Here is a 19,910-nt window from a genome sequence, read left to right on the forward strand (position 1 = left end):
TTGGGTTGTATTTTTCAGCCTTCATCCTATCACAGTCTAAGAGGCAAAAGCAAAGACCCAACCTCAAAGTGGGGTTTTTTGGGGGGGTCTGGCTGTGCACCACCAGTGGCCAGGTTCAGGGATAGGATAGATAACACCTCCTTTAGCAGATGTTTCCTCTCCCACTGACAGCAATCCTTTCTGATAGATGGATGGTGCATGTCTCAGCTGGCTGAATGTAGCTGGTCATATTTTGTTACACAGTGTGTAATAAAGACTTTAGCTTATTTTTTTTATTAAGAAAAGACATTGGCAGACAGCTTTAAATGTCTGCCTAAGGACAAAATGAACTGAGTTTTGTAGATAGCTGGTTTTTTCTCCTTAATAAATAAATAAATGGAAAGATTTTTATGTTGATAATAAAAATAAGTAATGCAGAGCTTCTTCCACTAGTGCCTGGAGACATGGACAGATGTGGGATTTTGAAGGGATAAAGAATTGAAATCTGTTGGCAGGTAGTTGCTATAAAAATGCCTATCCTTCCTGCTTCTTATTACAGACCAATATTCAGCAAATGAAGAGCCTCTGTGAAAGTTAATGATGACAGGATCAGGTTCCAACCATAAGAGATAGCAGCAACCTCCTTCCTTCAGAGAAATCCAAAGTTAAAGTACAGCTCTGGACTTTCTGCAACTCTCAGTGTGGTGTGTGGGAGTGTGGAGGGGAGGAAACTGTCAGGGAAACTATGGAAAAACACAGCAAGTTCACCAAAAGTTTGCTTTGCCCACGAGTTGTCTGCCAAAGTTTTGTGCAAGACTTTGCTGCTTGGAGTGGAGTTCGTTTCTGCCTTGCTGTGTGGTCTGTGGTTGGAATAGGAGAGCAAAACTTGCTTTCTCACCTTCATCCTCCTGATTCTCTTCTCCAGTCCACTGCAGAAGGAGTGAGTGGCTCTGTGGGGCTCATCAGCCTGGGAGGGTTAAATCACAATATTTTTGTTCACAATGCTCAACCTGAAAACCATCAGTGATGATGCAACATTTAAGAGAGCAAGGATTAAATGTTGGTCTGATTTATTTACAGTTCAGAGCAAATTGCTTTGTAGTCCATTACAGATAGTTGTAACAGATACAGAGGAGGAGGATGAGAACAAGTCCAAAATATTTGTACTTAAAGATGCATTTTTACTCACTGACATCCTTATAAAGGTGAATATATATGCATATAGAGGAAAAAGCATGCAGAAACTGCCTAAATCTCTGAGTCAACTGTTGATCATGTGGGTCAGCTGCTGCTGTCTAGGGTGGGAAATCTTCTTCTTAGTCCTACCAATCCTTTGTTAGGTATGCCCTGGTGGCTCCTCTTGAGATTGTCACTTATTTTCTAGAGCACTGTGCTGAATCCTGAGTCTCATGATCTTCTGCAAGAACTGAATATTTTTCTGTTTGAAATACTAAAAAATAGTAGTCCCCAGGATGTGCTTGCAGGGGAGACATTGTCTTTGCGATGTTGTGACTCTTCTTACAGGCACAGTTAGCTGTCCTGCTGTTTGGTCTGACAGGAGGAGCACAAGGTGGCATTATTGCCTGCAGTAATACCACAGAACCACAGAATGCTTTGGGTTGAAAGGAACCTTAAAAATCACCTTGTTCCTGTACCCTGCCATGGGCAGGGACACCTTCCACTGGACCAGGTTGCTCAGGGCCCCAGCCAACCTGGCCTTGGACACTGCCAGGGATGGCACAGCCACAGCTTCTCTGGGCAACCTGTGCCAGGGCCTGCCCACCCTCAAAGTAAATAATTTTTATTTAGTGTTTAATCAAAACCTGCCCTTTAAGTTTGAGCCATTCTCCCTTGTCCCTGCACTACATGTCCTTGTCAAAAGTCCCTCTCCAGCTTTCTTGTCACCCTAGGGAGGTACTGGAAGGTGCTCTAAGTCCTCCCTGGAGGAGGACTTTCCTTCTCCAGGCTGAGCAACCCCAGCTCTCTCAGCCTGTCTTCATGAGAGGTACTCCATCCCTCTGAGCATCTTCATGGTCTCCTCTGGACTTGCTCCAGCAGTTCTGTGTCATTTTTATGTTGGGGACCCCAGAATTGTACAGAGCATTCCAGGTGAGGTGTCAAGATCAGGGTACAGAAGAATAATCACCTCCCTTGACTGCTGGCCACACTGCTCTTGGTGCAGACAAGGACACCTCTTGGCCAAGTAGGAATAGGGGAATTTTGGAGAAAAAAAGTTTCATATACAACTGATGCTGATAAAATGCCCTGGAAAAGGCATGATATGTTGTGCTTTCAGTTGTAACAGCAGACCCTTCCAAAATGCGCATTACATTTTAGCTTTTATAGCACTGTGCAGACCATAAATACTGCTAGACGTAAAGCTCAGAGAAAACATCCCACAGTTTGGTACAAAATGTTATGCTGAACTGTCTCTGACTAGGACAAAGCCAAGAAAACCTGTTCTTCCCATTGTGGATGAACCATGGGTGAGCAAGACACCTCCAGGGTCAGTTCTGTTTGGTATTTGCATGCTGTCCCTCCCCTCAGCATTTAGGTCTGCTGTAGAGTCCCTAATCTCCTTTGGTGTTGTTGTGTTCCTGTTTATCAGCTTTCACTTTTATCTCTTCCTCAATGTGCTGGCTTGCTCACCCTGAGCACGAGGAAGGAGCAGAAAGGCTCAGCCTGCCAGGGAGCAGAGTCAGAATAATGACCATGGACAGCTCCTGCCTGTGGCCAGGAGGGTGAACAGAAAGAGCTGGTTTGGCTTTCAGCTGTCAGTCCCCTGGTAAAGCATGGGCACAACGTCCATGCACAGCCTTCCTGCCTTCTCAAGCAAACGGAGGCCCACCATTTCTCTGAATGACACAGGCAGTGCTGTGTCCTCCCACCTGACAGAACAGGTTTGCAGTTGCCATCCAGGTATGGCTTTTTGCGTCTTACTCCACACAAATCTATGTAAAATAAAAGCAATCCTTACAGATCCTCTTAAAGGTCCAACTAATCCAGTTTTCTGGATAGGTGGGAAAATCTGGGGGCCTCTAAAATATTTGACATCTGTAAAATGGACCTTTACCTTTTGATGTCCAGCTTATAGTTCTCATTGTTTTAGGGCTTATTGAGTTGTAAGCTTTATATAGATCAGGATCTACCTTAGAGTCATTTGTCTAATCTCTTTTTAGAGATTTTGTTTAAACTGTAGAAATACACATACTTTTCACCACCAATCAACACTTTACCTTTTTAAGAACTACAGAAGTCTCATTCTGCAGCATAAATTACGGTGTAATTCGAAAATAAGAACAGTGATGCTGCATCAAACCCGAAGTCTATTTGGCTCAGAATTTTATTGCAGATGCTAAGGGATAGACTAAAAAGAGAGCAAGGCTACTGATAATGTGTAATTTGGGATTTAATGTTCAAGGAGTTGTGTTCACTGCTTGGAATGTAATAACATAATTTTTCTTTGAATTTATCTAATTGATCTTTCTGCTCACCTGTGTTTTGGCCAAAATCTGGTGGCAGTGAGTGCTGCAGTATAAGCTAATTTAAAAAACACTTCATTTTGTTTGCCTTTGGTCTTCTGCCTGATGACTTTATATTCTGCCAGCTGCTACTTATTTAGTAAGAAATAGTGAATAATGATATATATTATTTGAGAGACTATAGAGAAGCTGGTAGTTAAAGAGTTTGATTTGCCTACACACAATTTGTCCAACTGCAAGAGTTCCTAGGAAAGTAGAGGACAGGGAGCCATAACTCCTAGCCATTGTTTTTAGTCTACCACACTTTGCCTTTGTAATTAGAGGAGAAGCAGGCAATGTCTTTGGGCCTTATTTATGTACTTGTAAAGTCTGTGCTCCTTGGTTCGAGGGTTCTGCAGAGGTATAATTAAAAGTTAGTGGTAAAACACAAAGCTATTAACACTGCTATGAAGTGAATAGTTGAACAGGAATTCTTGACCTTAATATAGTTGCAGGCATATAAGCAGCAATTAATGATGCCTGAAGATATTAAATGGCTTGTGTATTGTCACACAGCAAGCAAGTTGCTGTCTAAGGAACAGCACCAAGGCTTGCTAAAACCTTCAACACAGCCACTGGGAGCATTTCAGCTGGGAGAGCCTTCACAACCAGACCAGAGCTAAATTTAATTATCCAGTGAAAACATGGTCATTTAGATATTTCTGTTTCATAACCTAATTTTCTAGCTTTAATTATAACAGAGTAAGTAACAGTTACTGCCTCAGCTTCTCTCTGCCTTTCCTTTACTCTCTCTTTCCCTCTTGCTTGCTTTCTTTAATTCTCTCTTTTATTCTCTTTTATAGTAGGATTTCTTCCCTCTTCTAAAAAGCTCTTGATTCTTTTGCCACTTCCTTTGTCTTTTCTGAAGAGCCCTCTTTCTGTAGAGCCAATGCTGTTCAGTAGCAGACGAGTGAGTGAGGTAGGATTTCTAAAGCATTTTTTAATTGTTCTGTTTCTAATTCTAAATTCCAAATTGTTCTGTGGGTCATCTGCTGGTGAGACACAAGTGGGCAGAGATGGGCAGAGCCCAGTAAAACCAGCAAAGTTTGGGGTGAGGAAATGCTTCAAGATCCTGTTCAGTCTCACTGCTTTTTTTTCTAATAATTCAGGTAAGGAAAGATTTCAGAAATTCTGAAAGTCAAAAAACAATGGTGCTGAGTGTATGTGCACATTTGTTTCATATGAGAGACAGAGGAAGGAGGAGACAGAACAAGGATTGTCCTTCTTCAGACTCACACTTCTAGTTTTGGCTTGAGGTCAGACCCTAAATCCACAAGAGTATATTTTCTGGTCATAATAATTTAAGGTAAAAATTATACAAGAGTTGTCCATGCAGCTGAGCCAAAAGTCTTGCCTAAACTTGATCTGGGTCTTAACATTGTCTCTTTGGAGCCTCTCTAATTTAATATGCATTTGAACAGCAGTGGCTTCTTGATAGAGCCTTTCACCTCCAGGTCACCCTTTCAAATCCAATTCAGGCCTGTCATGACCAAATGTTGCTGCCATCTGACGGCTCTTCTGTGTCCTGTGTGAATTGCTGGCTTCAGTCCAGGGGCTGGTGGACAGGTGCCTGAATGCAAAACCTGCCAGAGCTGACATTAACTGGACGTCTCTGCAGAGGGGTCAGAGCGAACCGGCCCCGCAGATGAATTAACACTTCACTTGCACACACTGTGATGCTTTATATCTTCAAAGTGCTTTCCAAACGTCAGCTAATCCTCAGGAGGTGTTGTTATCTGCACTGGCAGGTGAGAGAAGCGAGCAGATAACAAGTCAGGATCAGAATGTGCATGTTGCTGACCTCCCACTCTGAGGCCAGCACTCTGAGTTTAGCTCCTTTTGGGGCGGCTGATGGGCACACCAGAGTAGGGTTCAGGTTCCTGTTCTTCTGTGGATAAAAGCATCCCTTACTTTTTAAAGCAGGCAGGAAAGCAGTACTGATGGGCTTCCATCCTTTTGCTGAGCCATAGGCAAACAGAAGTCTCTTCTCCATCCACTTTGAGGCTCTAGGGAGTCATGCCAGGTTACTCCTACCATTAAGAGGTATCATTATTTATCATTACTTGCCATGAAACAGGGTTGGTAAACAGTTACTTATGAATAGCGATTGGGTTGGAGTGGTTCATTCTGAGAGAAATCAGCTCCTGGAATATCATTGAAATGTTCTGAAAAAAATGCTTGAAGTGTTATGAAGAGTTGCTGGAAGGTCATGCCGAAGTTAGTGGCACATCAGTGTTGGCAAGCTGCTTCTGCAGGGACACTCTAAAAGACATTGTCAGACTGTAAAGGTGGCTACAGAAAAGGCAAAATTGTCTTTTGTGCTTCACACCAGTGAGAACAAGAGTGGTTCTCAACTGGCATGCTCCTTTCCATGGAAGCAAGATGAGGAAACCAGTTTTTCTTAAGGTTGTTGAAAATAGTAACTCCCTTTCCTACTATTAATTTCTTGTGTAAATAATTGCTGTTGTTGCCATGGTGTTTACAGAGGTGAATGAGCAGGTGGTCCATGAGATGATGAATGGATGGAGAAAGATGTTGTCCCTATGGTTACAAAAGGGGAGTGGTATAAATCTGAAATAGTGCCTCTGATAAGGTGTGGCTTGCATTGTCTGAAGAAACAGAATGATTCTGTTGGACTAACTTGTCAATGGTTATATAATCAATAGCAGAGGAAAATGTGGAAGAATTTAACGCTTTTTTGGGGTGGTGGGGGAAATATGGGGAGAAGGTAAAGCTAAGAAAAATAATTTGGGTAAAATCCATCTTACCAGACATCCAAATGCAGGCATTTCAAGCTTGAAAATGTGTGTACCATATCCAGGCAGTTTGAATCCCACCTCATGCTCCCTTGGAAAGCCAGAAGGAGACAAGTATCACACATCTCCAAGGAGCAATTCAAAGCACTGGGCACAATTCAATTGGGCTGAAAGGGGAAGAAATGCTGCTTTGTGGCTGAATATGGACTGCTGGCCATGTGATGCTGAATGCTCAGTTTTCCTTCATTTTCCTTAGGAGCACGCTGTGCTCCTGTGTTTTCGGTGTCACCACTGTAAGCATTGCCAAAATAGCTAATCCTGAGGTAACAATGTGCTTATGTCAAAAGGGATGTCTTAGAGACATGTGCAAAATTTTCTTTTGAGAGATTCTTTTGAGGAATTTTGCTTTGGAGAGATACCTGAGGAAGCATCAAAGGAGCTATTCTTCTGGGAATTTCTGAGTGTCCTCTGAATGAAAAGGGGCAAACTCCATCTGCTGAGCCAGCTGTTGAATGTCCATTTACTCCAAACAGTGGTTTAGCAGCAAGAGCACAAAGTCTGCCTGGAGGCTGCTCCCTTCCTTGCAACAAATGACAGTCCATGGTTTTAGTAGCTTGTATAAAACATTGCAAGGAGTTTATCCCATCCCCTATATGAAACATTGGAGCGGAGAGGGCTTTTGGATGCCTCTCTCTCTCTAAACCAATTGCTATGCCCAAGAATTAATAAAATCCATATTGAAGTGACAGCTGGTGGACAGAGCTGGCTTCTTCCTGCATCACTTGTCTCTCTAGTGGCTCATGTTCTGGGCTCAGTGCACATTTATCCTTTTATTACAGCATTTACTGACTTCTATTTATTTATTTATTAAACCTCTGTTTTCTTAAGAATCATATTTGCTCTGTTCAAAGTCTAAGTTTGGTCACATCAGCACTAGCTATTAACTTAGTTCTTTCCTTTCACTCTTTAATTACTGACCTTCCAAAAAGCATTCAGTGAAGGAAATAAAAATGCAGACAAGTGAGAATATATTTTCTCAAAACTTTCTGTGCCATCATGAAGCAGCTTCTATACTACTTTAACTATTTCCTCTCTTGACAATGTGAGTTATTTTTCTTAATTCATGATTTCTTTCATTTTCACCACCCCCTAATTTATATGTACATTTCTCAAGCTGACAGAAACTTCAGACTGACTCAGTAGGAAAATGCATGTCACAACAGTAGGGATTCAAATGAACTTTAGAGCAGAAATTCATTTGCTTGTTTATTTATGCTAGGTTTATATGGTAAGTGGCAAGAAGAGATAAAAACCATTCTTTTCAAGAGAGAGAATCTTTTCTTTCCAAAGAAGTGAGGTTCAGTCATTGTCGCTGTCAGTCTAGCAAGTGATTTCTGTTTTGGGACTCAGAGAAAATAAAGACCAAGTCTGCCTTTGTTTTCTGGAGCTCTGTAACCTGGGTCATCCAGGTAATTACAGCTTTACTTAAGAAATACTGTGAGAGAGGAAAACTCTGCCACTGCTTGTAAGCACAAAGAAAAGGCACTTGAGAGAATTAAATTGCATGATGACTTTTATAAGGCATCTGAATCATTTTGCATTCTACCTCTAAAGCAGAAAATGATGAGTTTAATATCATATTGTAGGATGTAACTGGTAAGTCTCTCAGAAGGCAGCTGTGGCATCCAGAGCTGTTTGAGCCTAGTTATTCATTATTTTCTGCATAAAGAAAATGTGAATATGAGACTTTGAACCATGTCTGAATTTATTCCCCCTCTCACTTGCAGGTGCTGCAGCAAGAGAAGCCCTGGTGGGGGTGGGTTGTGGTGGGTAGATATTGGCAGATACCCCTGGGGTATGACAGCAGAGAGCAGTGGGTTAAGTGTGTTTGCATGTGCTCATGTAAATGCAAACATTTGTTTATTTACTTCATTCTCCCACTAAAGTTCTCCATTCTCCAAGAGCAACAATTTCAGGAGGTCACCTCTCTGCTGACTTTGCTGAAATTGCTATCGGTAGGTGACATTATATATTCCATAAAATGTTAATTCTGTGATCCTACCTGAATTGCTGGAGATTAGTAATTATGTCAAAATCTTTCAGAGAACCTCAACTGAAATATAAAACTTTATTCTCCTGCTTAAATTTGCTGTGTGGCAGTGGGGGAAACAGTTCCTACATGTTAAGCACCTATGAATATCTATGACTATAAAGAGGAGGCAGAAATACCATTATTGTTCAGGAGCATAGCATAATTCTTGTGAAGCTTGAGTGCCAACAAATTGTCTGCTGCTTGGTTTACCACTTGAGGCACGAGGTGGCAAACTTTTAATGTCCCAGTGGCTGTTATTGTCCATTTTAAGGCCACAATAACTTTGTGTCTGGGAATAAAAGGACTTTTTCCATTAGAAACTCATGTGTTATATCAACAACGCACTATATTATTTTGCTCTGTAATGGAGAATGCTGAACATGTTTCCCTTTATAAAGTAATGAATGTGAGGAGGAGAAATGTGAAGCGCTGAAATGCTGTTCTGCTCACACACAGCAGTGTCTGGATGTAGTACATCTAACTAGCAATTACTCTAGCAGTGTTTAAAAACATGCTGAATAGGATGGACAGTTGCAAGTTTGGACTAAATTTAGTGCACAGGAATATGTGAAATAGAGATTTTTATACGTTCAGTTGGAGGCTAAGGGACAAAGTCCAGAAAAAAACCACAGTTGAATAGTCATGGTGGGCTAACTTAAGAAATTACTTTTTAATTAACTTGAAATGGATGACTTGAAAAATGTTTTTGAACCCTTGTTTGGGTGATGAGCTACCTGTTTAATGTCACAGCTTCCAAATAAAGGAGGTGGAAGCTTAATCTGTAGGTGAAGGGGACATCTGTGAAGGACACTGCTCCCTCACAAGTAACCATTGCAACCAGATTATTTGAAAATGGTTTTGGTGAACAAAAATGATCTTCAAGGAAATTTCAGCACACTGGGAGACTTTCTAATATTCTCTGTGATGCTTCTACCAACGATTTTTTTGAGTGAAGGTCCTAGGAGAGTTTAGAAAATACTCCAGTGACGCTGTGTTAGACTGGATAGCTGATAATTGAATACTAAGCTGAGGCTCAGGTCACTCATGTTCTGCAGGTGAATTTCTTGCTGGATAGCCTGTGGAAAAAATCTTAGTAATCTCTGCCTCTGTATCTCTGTTTGTGGCCACCTTCTTTTGGAAACAACTTGAAAACCATGAATGAATAAGTACACCATGACATACCACAAATCCTGCAGTTTACACCAGCAATTTTATTTCTTTTAAGTCACAAATTATTCTAGTCCATTGTTATCTATCTCACTGTGCTTCTCAATTATTTTATGCTAGTAACTATGTTCCTATAAAGAATTCTGTCTGGTTGTTCTAAAATAAGTATGACTTAGGTCACTGACTTCTGTGTGAAGGACATTCATGCTTTACAAATACCCAGTTTAACTAGATTATCTGCTCACTTCATCAAATCACTGTTTTGAGACTCTACAAGATGTTCTGTTTTATGGTGATATGCCAGTGTGCATCTGATCTCATCAAATTCTGTTTGTGATGGGGAAATTATCTCATGAAAATAGTATTACTTAATCTTGGTTTTTAATTTCTGTATGCTTGGAGAGGAAGAAAATCCTGTGTGGTGTTTCATCCTGTCAGTGCTAATCTTTCTCCTCAGTGCTGTATCTCCAAATAGCAGATGTGTGCTTTATTGCAGGGCTGGTCCTCTATAGCACAGCAGAATGTTTTGGCAGGAGCAAACAATTTATTGTATTAGAGTCAAACACAATCAAATGTTCCCTTTCCTATGAAGCATGGTCAGATATCGATATTGCATTAGCTAACATTTTAACATAGCAGAGGCTTAATAAGATGCATTATTACTCTCTCTAGGTTGTTTAATTAAACTCAACAGTTGCTGGGTATTATACGCTGGTTTTCTGCCAGGGGGAAAGTAAATCTGGATTATATTAGTGTCACATACCAAATGATGTTCTCCCCCCCACCAGAGGCTCTAGAAGAGCTGGCACTGCTGTCAAATGAGCTGCCCAACCCAACCTGCCTTCCTGACCCACCAGACTGTCCCATGGCTCAGTGTTCTCCAGCAGCCCAGCAAGCTTTGCGTGCAGGAGAGGCTGGGGCTGCAGAGCTCCCTGCTGTATTTCAGTACAGGGAGAAGCTTCATGAGCATCCTGCTGCCAACAGAGCTCTTCTCCATCCCTCTGCTGAGGCAGGGACATGTGAGATCTGGGCACCAGGACAGCCCCAATGGCCCCAAGCTGGCCAGGTGACAGGGATGGGCTTGTCACCTCATTTGTTCAGGTCCAGAGGTTGTAAGAATTTGGGGAAACTGGATGATTCAGTGACATCTGCTCTGGTATCACTCTCTAGTGCTGGACAGTGCTGCTGATGGCACTCGAAGGGATCCAGGTGAACATTCCCTCTTTCCCACTGGTGCCATGGGAAGGGTGTGGGCAGAGCAGGCACTTCTGTGCTAGGGTGTCCTGCTGTCTTTTAAAACAAGAGTTGGTGCAGAATCCTGCACAAGTAGAGAGATATCCCAGATACTTCTTTTGGAGGGTTTTTCTGTTGAGTTACTGCTGGAAAGGAGAGGAGAACAAAACATTTGCAGTATTTCTCCTTATACACAAGAAATAAACTGCACAGAAAATACTGGAATGTTTTTTACACAATTTTGAGCCTGTTTCACCTGGCAGTAGGGAACATCTGCATAATTCAGTGCAGAACTGTGGAGAGATGGCAAAGCTATGCTCAAATAATCGTGCTCTAGAACTGGAAGGTGCATATTTTTTATCACTGGCAGTAAGCCCTGTATCACAATGAAGGATGGTTTGGCTCTATTTTGCACAGTGTCCTGTGCAGAATGTTCCAATATCCTCAAAAAAGGTAAAGAAATGTCTGTCATGGTCCTTTGTTGTGTTTCACATGCTCCCACAGAGAGGTAGGAGTGGTTGTGTGCATCACAGTGAGATCTTCAGCGTGGCTCCCTGCTGCTGGCACCATGGATGGGTTCAAGAATGGCAGGACTGGATTTATGGGAGGCTTCACCTGCATAACTCAGGTATGATTTATCTCGTGCTGAATGTTTTGTTGTTGTTGTTTTCCCTCAACAGAAGATTAACCTGGAGTTCTATATCGACATCCATGCCCACTCCACCATGATGAATGGCTTCATGTATGGGAACATCTTTGAGGATGAGGAAAGATTTCAGCGACAGGCTGTTTTTCCCAAGCTACTCTGTCAGAATGCTGAAGACTTCTCTTATGTAAGTCAATGTTTCTTAATTATCTTTTCCTAGTTTTTTTTTTTTTTTTTGGCCTTTATGATAAATCTCTGGCTTTATTTGACTGAGTGAATTTTATTTCAGTATGAATAAAAGCCTACTTAAAAATTTTATTATTAGCTACCATCTTCCCTCTTAAACTGACCTTATCCAGCAGTGGTAAGTTGTGATCTTTCATATGTCATCAGACACATGAACAAAAGCAGGTTTGTCATCTTCTGTTTAATAACCTTTGGCTCTGAATTACTGGCACACCCTGTCAGATTTTTGTCTTTTGATCAAATGGGTCAACTTTATTGTTCCAATGCTTGTATTAATTTGTCAAAGATTTTACTTGTATACTCTAAATAATAATATGCTAGCAAATAGAAATAAAGTTACTTAGCTTGAAAGAAAAGGTTAGATAACATCTGTTGAAAGTTATGGCAAAGGGAATGTCTAATTTTGAAGATCTTTGATATTACCATGGAAAACTGTTCTGCAAGAGGATTTTCAATTGCCCAATACTTACAGCTTGGAGAGTGGGAAAGGGGAAGTTGGGTTCAAGGAACAGCTTGCTCTTACCCTCAGTGATTGAATTTCTGGTGTGCACCTGGTTGTTTCAAAAACACATTAGGGGTAAGGACCATTCACCGATCATAGCAATGAAAACCTGCAGTTGATAGGAGTTTAGAGATTCTGTGCTCAAGTGTGGGATTTCTCTCTGCTACTGGGGGAGATTAAGTGTTCCTCTCAGCACAAGCCTTGCTTGACAAAGGGAAAATCCTAGAGAAGATGATGCAGGAAATAGAAGCCAATAGCTAAATAAACAGCACAGTCTCTCCCTTTTGACTCTCAAGCAGAGTTCCACCCAGATGCTACTGGCACTGGGCGCATTCACCTTCCCCTGACATCCCACTGGTCTCTTGAGGCTGGAAGCTTTTCCCCTGCCATCCCTCCAGGCCATTCTTCCCAAGGCAGCTGAGCAGACAGAACTGTTGGAAAAAGGGACAGCCACGAAATGTCTCACATGTGTGAAGTGAAAACGTGTCCTCAAGTAGAAAGGTCTTGTTTTCTTGTTTCCAGCCTCCAGCCATGTGGGTTATGTGACTCGTTGAAAATATCAGGTGAAGAGAGGAAAGGAATCCAAAATGGGGGGAGAAAAATGTGCTGAAGTTTTAAAATAGTGCATGTAAATATGCCCTACTGCCTGCTCAAAGGGAAGGGGGGAAGTGCATCGTTAACATTACCAGGCTGGTGTTTGAAAGTGTGGGAATGGACCACTGTTGTTACTAATGAATTTTCCAAAGCTTCAGGAGGTCTCATTTACATTGTATGCTGCTGTGGCCATTTGTTGGGATTATAATACTTCAACAGCAGCACTTCAAGTGAAAACTGGCGGCTGCATGAAGTGTTGTCCATAATTGACTAGCTCCATGTCTTCACACAGCACAGAGACAATGTTCCATTATGTTATCCATTGACAGTATCATTGAAAAGATTACTCTCCTTAAAGCATCTGTCAACCTTGATTGATTTACAAGGGACAAAGCGCTGAAAAGGTTTGAAGTGCGGGTACAATTTTTGCCACCGTTTAGCATACATAATGGTTCTCCTTTGATGTCAAAAGCTCATCTTCTATTAATAATGCAGAGGGCTTTTGAATGCAGGCTACTTGTATGGAGTTCCACACTAATAACCTACTTGCTGTGAAATGGGATTCACTTTGGAGAAGCAGTCATTTGGGTTTTACATGTTCGGAATGAATCCCAACTCAAAGGGATTTCTTTCAGTGCTCTGCGTGATTGCAGCTGAGCCCGGCACGGGTTAGGGGAGGCAGGCAAATCCTCCTCTGCTCCTCCAGCCAAGAATCTGGCAGGAATCACACAGCCAGATGCAAAGGAGCATGAACAACAAGCCTGAGATGATGCGATCAAATGCCTTGTGCCATTTCGTCTGGCAACCTTCTATTAATATACTTTAGAGTGCATTTCATGCCTGGGCTGCTTTCTTCACCTGTCATTTCCAATAGGCCTTTTTATTGAAATGACAGTATCCAAGGGAGGTTGGTGATTAGAGTAGGGGATGGATAGGGGATTCGTACCCACATGCCTGTTATAGGACCAAAGGAGAGTCACCCAGTGTCTCTGTGCCCTGTCTGTTGGGCAAAGCTTGTGACCCTACAGCTCTCTGGAAGGCTGACTGTGGTTCAGAGGCATAAATTGTGAAAGGCACCAGAAATTCCTCATTCGTACATGACTTCAGAAAACAGAGGCCTTCCTTTGGTTTAGCTGTCAGCATGAGAAAAGGAAAGTGGAAGAAGGGCTAGGATGTTTTGCTCCCAAATAAACGCATGAGACATTCTTGGGCAGCTGCCTGAGCAAAAGGGACAAAATCTGTAAGGAAAACATTTTATATTTTCAATGTTTAAGAAGGATATTTTTAAACACTGGGGAGTAAATGTAATCCATATGAAAGCTCTAACAGTGAAAGCTGGCATGCTCTCTTGAAAGGCTGATTCACTGTGGTTTAGGAGCAGCTGTTGACACCATGTCTGAGTGCATTACACATCAGCCATGGCTTGGAGTAGTTGCAGTTTTTGTAGGGATGTTCTTCATTTGACCTTTCTTGTTTGGGAGAGTGGATTAGTCATAAGGACCAGACATGAGCGTTTGAGCACTTCCAGAACCTGCTAGTCTTAGAGGTGGCTAACTTTGACCTCTGTGACAGTATGAGAGGACACCATCTGTTCTCTCTGGTTCATTTAAAAGAAACAACTGCAGCCATTCTTGGGTGGCTTTATCACTTTGCAAAGATTGCTTTTCTTTTCAGTTGAAGGATAAAGACCAGCAAGAGGTACTTGGCCTGATCCAGCCAGTTTGGTTTCTTTTTTTTTTCCTTTAGATTGTGAACTGGTGGCACTTGGAATACATTTGAGTTCTCATTTAATTTTCTTGTATTCAGCCTCCCAGCAGAGAACCTTCCTTATAAACACTGTTTGACCTTTGTGTGCCAGGGTTAGCCAAAGACCCTGATAAAAACTTGGGGTCCCATTATGCTGAGTACCTGCTGAGGAAGTCCACAATCCTAAAAGCTTCCAGTCATGCTGAGAAAGACATAACAAGTGGGTGAGAAATAATTCGCTTGAAGAAATTGGAGAATAAAACTTGGATGTCCCAAGTGCCAGTCTTGTTTCTTTGTCAGCAGTTCCCTGTTTTATGTCATGCTCACACTCAAGAGTGAAGTCTCTAGACAGCAACCCACCAAGTTTCTTTTGGGGAAGCGTGTTTTTAACTCCAATGCCATAACACTGTCACCTAAAACGTATTTTAGAGACTATCTTTGTCTCAGCAATATAAGAAGATGCAGATATGGAATGCTTTGCACTGGTACTTCCTGTGGTGTGTTTTGTTCAGTTGTTTGTTTTTAGTTTGGATACCAAACACAGAGCAAAGAAGAAAAACATTTTGATCTCTTTATATCTTCTGCTGACTTTCTTTGATCCACAAACTCCAGGTCTGCTGTTCTCATTTTCACAGCATTCCCCCATCCAAGCTTTCTTAGGGAAGATGTGTTTGTTCCAGCAAACCTCCTCCATTCTATGGCAGCTTCTCTGAGCTGTTATAATTTACCCTGGCTGGACACCTCTCTCTGAAGGCAGTGGTGGTGCAAGTGCTTGAGGCAGTAATATGAACACTCAGGGATCAAATGCCTATAATCTGTTCTGAAATAACAAAAAACCCAGCTTGTATATGACTGGACAAGGAAGAGGAAGCAGTAGAAAAGTTGCCTGGAATTTATCCTGAAGTAAAATCCATACTTGCATCACCACCTCCTAAGTGCCTCTCTGCTGTTTTGGTAAAAAAAGACTCTTCTCCCAGAAAAGCAAAAGCTGCTGTGTTCAGGAAAGTTTTGTTAACATCATGCAAGCTTAACAGATCTACTCAGAAATCTCTTAAAACCTGAGCACAACAAATGATCCTGCCTCCTTTTTTTGTAGTCTTGTACCAAGGCATATCCAGGAAGACAAATACCGCTATTATATTCTTTAGCACCCCTCTGGGATGCATTTCTGCTTGCTGCTTCTTGGACGTGTTGCTCCATAAATTTATTTATTTATTTATTTATTTATTTATTTATTTATTTATTTATTTATTCTGGGGGCTGGGTGAGCCAAGACAGGAAATGTGTTTCTGGTGGCACAGGGAGCAGACTGTGAAGTCTGTCCTTCTCAGTGTTACAGGCTTTGGTCTCACAAGGACTCTGCCTTTTGGAGAGTCTCAGTGAAATGAAACTGCTCCATTATGTTGTGCTGCACCAGTTCACCCCTCCTCGTACAGAGAGGATTGGATTTGTATTGGAAAGAAAAGGAGGGTGGGGGAAGTGTTGGAACAAATGGATTTTCTTTCAGTACCTTCTTGACTTGTTTGTGCATATAGGAGTCGACAGCCCCTTCTCCATCCCCACGCAGGTAGAAATTTAGAATGTACACAGAAGAAACAGGTTTTCATGGCAATTTTATGGTTTACTTTCAAAGACCAACATTACTCTCACCTAATGTCAACCTGCTGGGAGCAGGTGACAGCCTCCCAGAGCAGCAGCAGTGAAAGGAGCTGCTGTAGGCTCTCCTGCAAGCTGCCTCTCATGCAGAGCACCACAAATTGCCTGAGATGAGACAAACTGTGCTGTGAAGGAAGGACAGGAAGGTAGTTAAGAGCTGGACACCCATCCCCCTGGCAGGATATCTTTTTGGGTATTATCTTCTTAACCACATGATATTGTAATGTACGTAGAATACACCTCTGGCTCAGAGAACTGTCCTGGAGCAGTGAGAGAGCCAGGAAAGAGTGTGAACAATGAGCTGCACTGGGCTGCTCTGGCAGTAGCATCCTGTCCCACCTCAGGAAGGTTGTGATCCCCTGATTTAGGCCTGCAAGTGAGGAGAACGCTTTGCCATGGAGAAAAACACTTTTTCTGCAAACTATTCAAAGCAACTGGGTGCATGACGGCTGTATTTTCCTTTTTGCTTCTCATTGTCCTAGTTTTCTGTCATTTGTATAAATGATTATGAAAGCACTCCCAGGAGACCACGCTCACACTCATAAAAGTATTGTAAAGAGAAGCATTGCAGGCTATTGCTAGAGGCTATTTTATTGTATATTTTGAGGAAATGTCTCGTTTTCTACTGACAAATGGAGAAAGTGAGAACTCCAGAGACTTGAGTTATTTTCTAAACAGTGTGATTATTCTGTAGAGCTTAGCCTAGGAAATGCCACCATTGGCATCTTTGGAGGGGAGGAGGTGCTCTGAGAAGTAGAGGCTGCTGTTAGTAAAAAATACAGGGGGAAAAGCAGGCCTTTCCTTCATTATTAACCTGACACATTTTCAGATCCCCTATTTGTGTGCATCACTGGTCACAGCTTGGGTGGGCTCATAAAAGGGAGAGAAGTTCCAGCCTGACTCTGGGTAATGGGTGACAGGATAATATTTGAGTAGGTGACATTGTCACTTGTGGTTAAGTGAGCTTGAGGTGATGGGGAGATGCAGACTCACTAAAGGAAGAGCTGAGAGGACCTGAGGAAGGATTTTTTGGGATATACACTCTGGGTGTGTGTGTGTTCAGGATGGCAGATCCAGCAACAAGGAACTCTGAGGTTGCTTTGAGGATGGGATGGAATCTGCCTCCTCCTCTTGTTCCTTCCAGGTAGGCTGTGATGGGCTTCCCAGCTCTGTAGAGAAACCCTTTTCTGGCTCTGTAAAGGTCTCAGGCCATCTCCACCCTGCAGGTGTTGTTTAAGGAGCTGCCCCTCAGGAGAGCTGCTGGTTTGATTTGGATTCCAGTCGTGTTAGCTGCTGTGCTAAAGCCAGCAAACTCAAAAAACAGCTTCAGAGCTGTAGCACTGGGGGAGGTGGGAGCTGGGAGTACAACCAGTTTAGGGGCACGTGGGGAAGGATTCTGGGGAATGGGAAGTGCAGGCCAAACCCCTGCACTGCTGCTGGTTCAAGGTGCAGAGCACAGATATTAATGAGCAGTAAAAAGTGCAGCTATTGTACTTCTCACAGGTGAACAGCTGAAACCCTGAAGCGTGAGAGCCAGTTTCTTTCTAGCTGCAGAATTTCTTAAAAAAAAAAAAAGAAGTAATTTGGTACTTTTGGTCTTGAGGCACAAACTGAGAGCTTATAAAGCTCCCTCCTTCCAACCCCTCTCCTAATGACCATGCAAATATGTGTTTTTATCAGGAAACTTAAGCAGGCATGACTGAAGGACACTTGGGAGGGGGAAAGATCTGGTATTCCTGCACTGCACATTAGAGGGATAATGAAGCCCCTCAGGGAGCAGATGTGTGTGTGGTGACAATGTACCTTTAAACTGTTATTTCTCTGAGGAGAATTGCACTTTAAAGCCTGAGAATGTGGTGCTAGGCAGGTTGTGTTCATGGTACTCCTACAATAGTGATGCTACCTCTAAAAAAGGGGGACTGGTTTCCACTGAGCAGGAGGAAGTAGGAAAAAAGAAACAGAGAGGAGAATTATTAAAAATCTTTTAGGACTTGAGGCTGTTTGGTCTTCAACTTTCAGTTTTAGGTATTCTGACATTCTTGGTGCAGGTCAATCTATTCCAGGTCTCCTCTGCATGCCCTTCCCCAGACTTCTGCAAATCAAACTCTAGATCAGAGAATATTCCACAGCTAAACCCAAACTTTTCTGCCCATCTCAGTGTTTCCTACCAGGCACAGAAGTTATGGAAATGCTGTCAACTGCAGAGCCCCCTGTGAGAGTGAGTGAGCCCCAGGAATTATCAGTCCAATGTGCCTGTTCCTAAGGGACCTGGAAAAGCTTCAAACAATGGAATTCCTCTTTGAAATTATCCTGAACTTTTCTAAAACTCCTCTTCCCAGATTTCAGTAGTCACAGTTGGTTTTGAGATGAAATGAATTTTCTTCCTGTGCATCAGAAACACAGCTAAGCTGCAAGGTGAGATGAATTGTGGAGTAATTTTGAGCTCTGTTCCCATTCCATCACACCTCTACTCCCAGAATCCTTCCTCTTTGCCTGCTCCCTCCTTCAGATCAGCTGTCTGCTTTGGGGATTGATGCTGACTGTAGCTTGTTAAATAAATTGGAAGAAGCCTGCCTGGTAGCAGCCTCCCAAATGCCACGATTTCCAAGTCTCCAGACTCAGCTGGCATGGAGTTGATGATAGCCTATCACAAAAACCACCAAAACAAATACCCAAAAAACCCCAAACCACACCAACACATCTACTTTCCAGTCTATAATAGAGTTAAGTTGGCTTTTGAAGTGAGGAGTTTGCTCAGTGCTTCCAGAGAAGTAAGGAGGTTAAGTTTTGCTTGTAGGACAGCTTGGCAGGGTCAGAGCAGTGACAGCTGGACACACCATGGCAGGAATCAGCTCTGTCTGTGGCAAAGATTCCAAGGCCAGTGCATTTCTGTGCCCTTTCTCAAACTTCTGCAGACTTCAATAAAGCATTCTAGAAAATGAGAGTGAGTGAGTTATAGCTGATGCTGTAAAACTGCTCTCTGAGATGGATTTGACACTGCCTGGGCTCCAGTCCATTTTCCAATGGCACGTCTATTCTTCCTTCATGACAAGTGTGCCATTCCTTTCTTTCTAGAGCACTAACTTTTTGTTATCACTTTTTAATTTTTGCCACATCTGGCACTGAGTTGAGGGCTCATAGAGGTCAGACCTACTTTGAAAAAACGCCTTTCTCTTCATCTGTAGCAGCAGCATCAGCAGCCAGCTCTGGTGATGCTGTAACTGAGTCCTGGTTAGCCATTGCTGGTGGTGATCACTGAAGAACAGGAAAGAACTCGTATGCATAATCCCAGTGTACCCCAGTAGGTAAAGTGTTTATTTCTTATCTGTAGAATGAGCAAAATGTGGGCAGTTTTACTGGCTTTGGAGTGAGGGGTTTTAGAAGCAGTTAGGCTCAGTTGTGAAACACAGCTATGGAAATGGCATAGGCTGACCCAGCATATTTTTAATTGCATGTTGCAATATGAAACTATTCTCTAATTATGAATCCTCTTGGTGGTTTTGTCTCTGCTTTTCTCCAGGAAAGATTCCTAACATAATTTTATGATTTTTGAGCATGCAGTTGTACATGCTGCATCCTTTTGTAGAACACTTCTTGGACCTACATTGTCTATATATATCAGAAACTTTAGGGAAGATCTCTTTATTCTGAGTTTCATGCAGGCACTTTGTTTGTGAGGAGAAGTGATCATCTGGGAATCATTCATGTGCATGCTAGAGCTCAGATTTTTGAAGATATATGCAGTTTGCTACTTCCTTCCACAGGCACATCC

The 19,910-nt window shown here is 42.3% G+C and overlaps 1 protein-coding gene across 1 annotated transcript in view; it reads left to right on the forward strand.

The window, feature by feature from the left end:
- Positions 1-19,910, forward strand: part of LOC115906399 (cytosolic carboxypeptidase 6-like) — a 197,538-nt gene that overhangs the window by 169,475 nt on the left and 8,153 nt on the right. Inside the window, exon 6 of the mRNA XM_030953548.1 lies at positions 11,429-11,581. Within this exon, the coding sequence (XP_030809408.1) occupies positions 11,429-11,581 (153 nt within the window). The remainder of the gene's footprint in view (positions 1-11,428; positions 11,582-19,910) is intronic.

This window comes from Camarhynchus parvulus, chromosome 8 (assembly GCF_901933205.1).
Source record: "Camarhynchus parvulus chromosome 8, STF_HiC, whole genome shotgun sequence".
Taxonomy (NCBI): domain Eukaryota; kingdom Metazoa; phylum Chordata; class Aves; order Passeriformes; family Thraupidae; genus Camarhynchus; species Camarhynchus parvulus.